The 6,708-nt window shown below is 53.2% G+C and overlaps 1 protein-coding gene across 7 annotated transcripts in view; it reads right to left on the minus strand.

Annotated features, from left to right (window-relative positions):
• Window positions 1-5,756, minus strand: part of ZNF541 (zinc finger protein 541) — a 31,395-nt gene extending 25,639 nt beyond the window's left edge. For 4 of the 7 annotated variants that reach the window (XM_084961318.1, XM_084961315.1, XM_021094643.2 and 1 more), the window contains exons 1-3: window positions 5,669-5,756; window positions 4,358-4,506; window positions 760-1,164 (exon numbers count right to left, since the gene is read on the minus strand). In XM_084961318.1, coding sequence (XP_084817444.1) covers window positions 760-1,066 — 307 coding nt within the window. In that variant the 5' untranslated portion in view covers window positions 1,067-1,164; window positions 4,358-4,506; window positions 5,669-5,756. Of the gene's footprint in view, window positions 1-759; window positions 1,165-4,357; window positions 4,507-5,538; window positions 5,626-5,668 lie in introns of those variants that run through there. The other 3 variants (XM_084961316.1, XM_084961317.1, XM_084961314.1) reach the window with 1 other exon arrangement.
• Between the last annotated feature and the right edge of the window lie 952 nt (window positions 5,757-6,708).

Genomic DNA, 6,708 nt, shown 5'->3' on the forward strand with positions numbered 1-6,708 from the left:
AACTACTGGCTCCGTTCTCCCTTGGCTCCTCCCTCTGATGAGGAAGAAAAAGACGGAGAACTGAATCAGTGCTCCTGCACCTGATCGATGAAGTTCATTCTAACAAGACTGATAAGAACCACTATCATCCAACCGGTGCTTTACAGTCGGGGAAGTGCTTCCACATTCAGTTCTTTTGCTTCTTACTGCCGTCACTCTAGGGGAGCAGAGTGGGTCTTAATGGTCCCCACTTTATAGATGAAGAGAGTGGGACTTGGGATAGATGGAGAGCCAGCAAGCAGGTGGACAGGAGCCCAGGTCATCCTGGCCACGTGAAAGGAGCCTCTGTGATGTGGTGACGGATGGGAAAGTCTCCCGGCAACCGAAGGTCTGCCCACACCACCCACCCACAAAATCAGGATATCCCCAAACACCCAAGTCTCTCAACATCAGTCCCCAGGCTCGGCATTCAGTTTCCTTAACTAGGAAGTTGGGGACAATTCCCAGGTGGGAAAAAAGCGACTGTTCCCTAGTCACCTGCGGAAAAGAAACTTGTTCTTACCCAATCCGGGCATACTCGACCCCTACCTGGCTGCAGGACCTTTCCTTTTTTGGCCACAGTGTGCAGCAGCTTGACATGCAATCCCAGTTCCCAGACCAGGGACTGAACCCAGGCCCAGTGGTGAAAGCGCCAAGTCCTATCCACTAGACCACCAGGGAACTCCCCACAGGAACTTTCAAAGAGCCTGCCATGCCCAGGGCCTGGCTAGACAGCCTCACCTTGTAAGGAAGGCTGAGATTCCGGATCTGCATACTCCTCCAGCAGCTTCATGGAGTCACTGTCCCTCCCTGAGTACAGGGACAGGGTGTCCAAGTTGTCCTCTAGTGCCTCGCTGGGCACGTCGGGTGTCGGCAGGCTGGGGTCCAGGTCCAGGCTGCCCAGGCCGGCATAGAGCAGGTCTCGTGTGCGGGGACCCAGATCCCGGTTGAGGCTATCGCTGCAGTGGAGCCCCGGGCTCTCGGAAAACGAAGGGAGGTGCATCTCTGATGGGAGGGCGCCCTCGCCCCCGAGGCCGTACTGGTCCATGGCTCTCCACTGCCAGGTCCTGGCCAAGCGCTGCTCTCCGGACAAGCAGGGCTGTGGGAGGAGTCAGGGAGGTGAGAGCTCTCGGCAGCGTCTAATCCCTGGGAATGAACAAGGAGGAATCACAATTATGAGACAGCAACACACACGGTGGATAGAGCGGGGCCCGGAATTCAAACAGACCTGTACTGGGTCTGTTCTCTGCCACTTACAGCCATGTGACCTCAGGGAAGTCACTGAAGCTCCACAAGCCCCAGTTTCCTCATCTGGAGATCGAGCAGAAGAGTAAGGAAAAAATGAAAAGATTTCACTAAGACGAGGGACAGAACTGACCTCTATCTTCAACATAAACATACAGACACATGAGACAAGACCATTTTCAATACACAGCCAAGCTCAAGAGACAGGTAAGACCCCAGGTGCCAGCCACAATGAGGACACTCAAAGCGGGCACAAGATGACCCAAGAGGAAAGTCAGATCCGGGTACGGGGCCTGGAGCTGTCATCCGATAAGGCAGCCACTGGTGATGTGTGCTTGCGGCACACCTGAAATGTGGCCCCAGATTGACACCTGCTATGAGTGTAAAAGACACACTGGATTCGGAGGACTCAGTAGCCAAAGTAATGTATTTTCATGCTGAGTACATGCTGAAATGACAATATTTTGGACTTACTATGTTACTAAAATTAATCTTACCTACCTCTTTTTATTTTTTTATTATTTTATTTATTTATTTTTGGCCATGCCCATGGCATGTGGAAGTTCTGGGGCCAGGGATCAAACCCACACCACAGAAGTAATAACACCAGCTCCTTAACCCACTGCATCACCAGGAACTCCACGCCTCTTTTTATTTTTTATTTTTTTATATTTGTTTATTGATTTATTTTTTTTGTCTTTTGAGGTCCACACCTGCGGCATGTGGAGTGTCCCAGGCTAGGGGTCCAATCGGAGTTGTAGCCACAGGTCTATGCCAGAGCCACAGCAACGACAGATGAGAGCTGCGTCTGTGACCTACACCACAGCTCACGGCAACACCGGATCCTTAACCCACCGAGCAAGGCCAGGGATCGAACCTGCAACCTCATGGTTCCTAGATGGATTCGTTTCTGCTGTGCCACAACGGGAAATCTTTTTATTTTTTAATGTGGTTATGAGAGAATTTTTTTTCTTTTGTCTTCCTAGGGTCACACCTGCGGCATATGGAAGTTCTTAGGCTAGGGGCTGATTTGGAACTGCAACTGCTTAGCTTACACAAGAGCCACAGCCACAGCCACGCCAGATCCAAGCCTCCTCTGAGACCTACACCACAGCTCACAGCAACACCGGATCCTTAACCCACTGAGTATCCTGTGTCCTCATGGATACTAGCTGGGTTTGTTACACCTGAGCCACAAGAGAACTCCTGTGAGAGAATTTTAAATTACGTATCTGGCTCATATTATATTTCAATTAAAAACCACTACTGTGGAGTTCCCATTGTGGTGCAGCAGAAACGAATCTGACTAGGAACCATGAGGTTGAGGGTTCGATCCCTGGCCTTGCTCAGTGGGTTAAGGATCCGGTGTTGCCGTGAGCTGTGGTGTAGGTCGCAGATGTGGCTCCGATCCTGCGTTGCTGTGGCTGTGGTGTAGGTCGGCAGCTATAGCTCCAATTGGACCCCTAGTCTGGGAACCTCCATATGCCATGGGTGCAGCTCCCAAAAGACTAAAATAACATAAAATATAAAATAAAATAGGTCCATCATTCCACAACTGGCCGAGGTAGGAGAAGAAAGGGATTCTCCATGAAATGCTACAGCCTCTGAGGAAAGGAATCTACCACAGGAGTCTAGATCACAGCCACAGTCCACGATTAGGTGAAGAGCACTTGCTGCGGCCTTGTTTGGAGGGAAGGGAGGAAACAACATCCACCTGTCTACAAAGATGCTTACTGAGCCTGCAGGAAATTTCAGTATTTGTCACTTAGTTATCAAGTTGAAAAACCTGTCAGAGTTCTCTTGGACAGAGGAAGAAAGTCCAAGAGAACTTTCCGTGCTGGGAAAATGTTCTAAAACTGCACTGGCCAATGATAGGTACTGGCCAACGACAGGCACTCGCCACACGTAGCTGCTGAGCAGCTAGAAATGCAGCTGGTGCCACCGACAACCCAAGTTCCTGTTTGTTTTTTTCCTGTAGCGCCCACGGCATGCAGAAGTTCCAGGCCAGGGATCAAACCTGCACCACAGCAGTGACAATGCCAAACCTTTAACCACGAGGCCACCAGGAAACTCCACTGAGTTTTTCATTTTATTTAATTCTAATAAATTAGGTACAAGTGGCTACTGGCTACCACATTGGATGCTGCATGAAGGCAAGGTTCTCTGGGAGCTCCTGGTGTGGTACGACTGAAACGAATCTGACTAGTATGCACGAGGACATGGGTTCAATCCCTGGCCTTGCTCAGTAGGTTAAGGATCCAGTGCTGGAGTTCCCATCATGGTGCAGTGGTTAACGAATCCGACTAGGAATCATGAGGTTTCGGGTTCGGTCCCTGGCCTTGCTCAGTGGGTTAAGGATCCGGCGTTGCCGTGAGCTGTGATGTAGGTTGCAGACGCGGCTCGGATCCTGCGTTGCTGTGGCTCTGGTGTAGGCCAGTGGCTACAGCTCCGATTGGACCCCTAGCCTGGGAACCTCCATATGCTGCAGGAGTGGCCCTAGAAAAGGCAAAAAAAAAAAAAAAAAAAAAAAAAAAAAGGAAATTCCAAACTGGTGGCCAGCAAACATATTTTGCAAGGACCCCACACCATCTTTAAATACCTGTTAAACTGGTTGTCAACATTTGAAGATCAAACGGTTTCCCATAAACACAGCAGTTTGGTTTCTTCTCAAAAAAGAAAAGAAAAAGAAAAACATAAAAGTTCTGGCATCACTGCCCTAGCGTTTCCACTTGGCCATTTCCACTGGTTGGCATCACTTAGACAGGGCACACAAACTTTGGCTGGCCACACTCTGGGCCTTTACCTGCCCATCCCCTGTAGGTATCCAAGTTGCTAAACTAGAGAAGAAAAAAAGGATTTCTTTGCAATAAATAATGAAACACACACCAATCCAATAAAAACCTGCCTTCCTCCACAGCAGTCAACACGCACAATAAATAATCCTTTTCCTTATGTGACTTCCCAAAGCAACAGCTTCTAATGGTTTCATCTTTGGTACGGAGCCCTCTGGATCGATTAGAAACCCTTGCGAGAAAGAAAGGAATTCATCTAACAAATAAGTGTCCTCAGAAAAGTGCAAAGGGAGGAAACTCACCCGAAGAGCAATGGAGTGAATCTCCAGGGCACAGGCGGGCCCAGTTTAAGCCCCACAGGGAAGGGGTTCAGGTGACAGTCAGATCATTGGCTGTTTCCTCCTGGAATGCTGGATAATAAATTCAGGACACTCATCCAACTTCTCTTGCCCTGAAAGCAGGTGGTGGAAAGGAAGGGGCCGTCAGAATTTGGGTCCCCAGAGAAGCAAGGACACAGGCGTGACACTGGGGAAGGTAGGTAATCTTTGGAAGAGAGAAGAAAGCAATATTAAACTGGGACGATTCGGGCAGGAAAAGGGATCCTTTTGCTGTTAAAGGAGGTATTTTTTCTTTCCTTATTCTTCCCCCTTTGGGAAGGAACCTGGCGAGTTGTGCTGGAAGAAGCCTAACCAGGATGGGGCTGGTGATGAAAAGGAGCTTTTGTTAGAGAGTTGGGAGAAGAGGGTTGGAAAAATATTAGACAAGAGAGAAAAATGAAAGGACCGAGTTGGTTTGTAATCAGCAGAGGACCTTGGTGGGAAGGAAGAATTTCTGCTGGAAAGGGATCCTGAATGGAGGAAAAATCTGGGAAAGAAAAAAAAAACTTTTTTTTTTTTTTTTTGCTAGAGGAATGTCCTACAAGGAGGGGGATGGTCATAACCAAGGAGGAGAGGAAAGATAACTTGGTTTTGCTGCAAGATCCTTAAAAGAAACAAATCTGCGTCTCCTAAAATGGGACCGTTCTGGAGGAAAGGGGGTTTTTAGCACAAGGGGCCTGGAAAGCGGAGGGGCGAATGCAAGGCCGAGATGCAGAAAGAGTGGAGAGAGGTCGGGTAGGGCCCCGCGGCGCGAGCTGGGGAGCGGCGAGGGGGCAGTTGGGCCTGGGGGGCGGGGTAGGAAAGAAAAGGGGGTGCAGTGGGCCGGCGGCCTCTGAGGAGCGTCTTCTCCAAGGGGGAAGGGGCTGCGGGGGTGCAGCGGGGCCCAGGGCTGTTAGGGTGCAGAAGGTGCGTGCGTGACGCGGGGTGAGGGGCGCCCGCCGCGCCTGCTGCGCCCCTCAAAAAGAAGATGGGTCTCCCCCCACAAAAGAAATATATAAACGAATTAGATTTTAAAAGGCGGGAGGGGGTTGAAGACTGAGGAAGGGGCGGGAAAGGGCGGGGTGGGGAGAAGAGGAGCGGGCAGGGCAGCAGCAACCGGGTTTTACCCGCCCCCGGGGGCTCGCGCGCCGGGCCTCGCGCCTCGCGGGCTTCCCAGCGGCCCCCAGCCTCCCCGGCGCCGCCAGCTGGCCGGGCGCGCACGCGCAGCCGGGCCCGCCCCCGCAGCACCCGGCTCACCCGCAGCACGGGCACGCGTGCGTCGTCGAGGGCCGCCTCGAGCCGCCCAGAGCGGCCTCGCGCCGCCTGGGCTCCCGGCTCGTGCCTCTGGCCGCGCAGCCTAGGCGGCTATTCGGCCGCGGCTGAGGGGCGGGGCCACGGGAGGGGCGGGGCTTGGCGCGGTCAGGTGACCCGCGACGGGCGGGAAAGGAGGCGGTTGGTCGCCATTTTAGGGGGCGGGCCGTTGACGTTGGGAGAGTGTGAAGGCGGAGCGGGAGGGGGCCACGGGGGGGAGGGGCTGGCGCCCCGCGACCCACACGCGGAGAAGGGGACTCGGGTGGCTCCGGCCATTGTTCCTGGACGGCGGCGTTGGAACGCAGCAGGGGGAACTCCGGCTCCCCGCGGGCTGCTCGGAGCCGCCGTTTCCCGCGATGTGGGGTTACGAGAGCAGGGGCGGCCGCGGCGAGGCCTTAGGAGACCTGCCCGGCAGTGGGTTGGAAAGACGTGGGGCTGGAAAAGCAAAAAGGGGGTTGCGATCTGCTCTGCCATTTTTTTTTTTTTTTGTTATTTCTTGGGCCGCTCCCGCGGCATATGGAGGTTCCCAGGCTAGGGGTTGAATCAGAGCTGTAGCCACCGGCCTACGCCAGAACCACAGCAACGCGCGATCCGAGCTTCGTCTGCAACCTACACCACAGCTCACGGCAACGCCGGATCGTTAACCCACTGAGCAAGGGCAGGGACCGAACCCGCAACCTCATGGTTCCTAGTCGGATTCGTTAACCACTGCGCCACGACGGGAACTCCTGCTCCGCCATTCTTGAGGCAAACCTCGAGCCGTGTGTGTGGGTCGGGCCCTGTGCGGAGCTGTGTTTCGAGACAGAACGAACCGGGGAGGCACAGTCGCCAGAGGATGCTGATGGGCCAGGAAGTTTGAACCCCTGGACCAACTTACGGGGAATTCATTCCTTGGAAGCTGAGCATAGAAGACAGAAAGCAAATTCGTGGTTGCCTGGAGGGGGGAGTGGGGATCGACTGTAAACAAGCACCAGGGGATCCGATGA

This window comes from Sus scrofa, chromosome 6, assembly GCF_054392235.1.
Source record: "Sus scrofa isolate SSC_HxYL_T2T_F1_AM1 chromosome 6, Sscrofa_HxYL_maternal_Yorkshire_Landrace_v2.0, whole genome shotgun sequence".
NCBI classification, from domain to species: Eukaryota; Metazoa; Chordata; class Mammalia; order Artiodactyla; family Suidae; genus Sus; species Sus scrofa.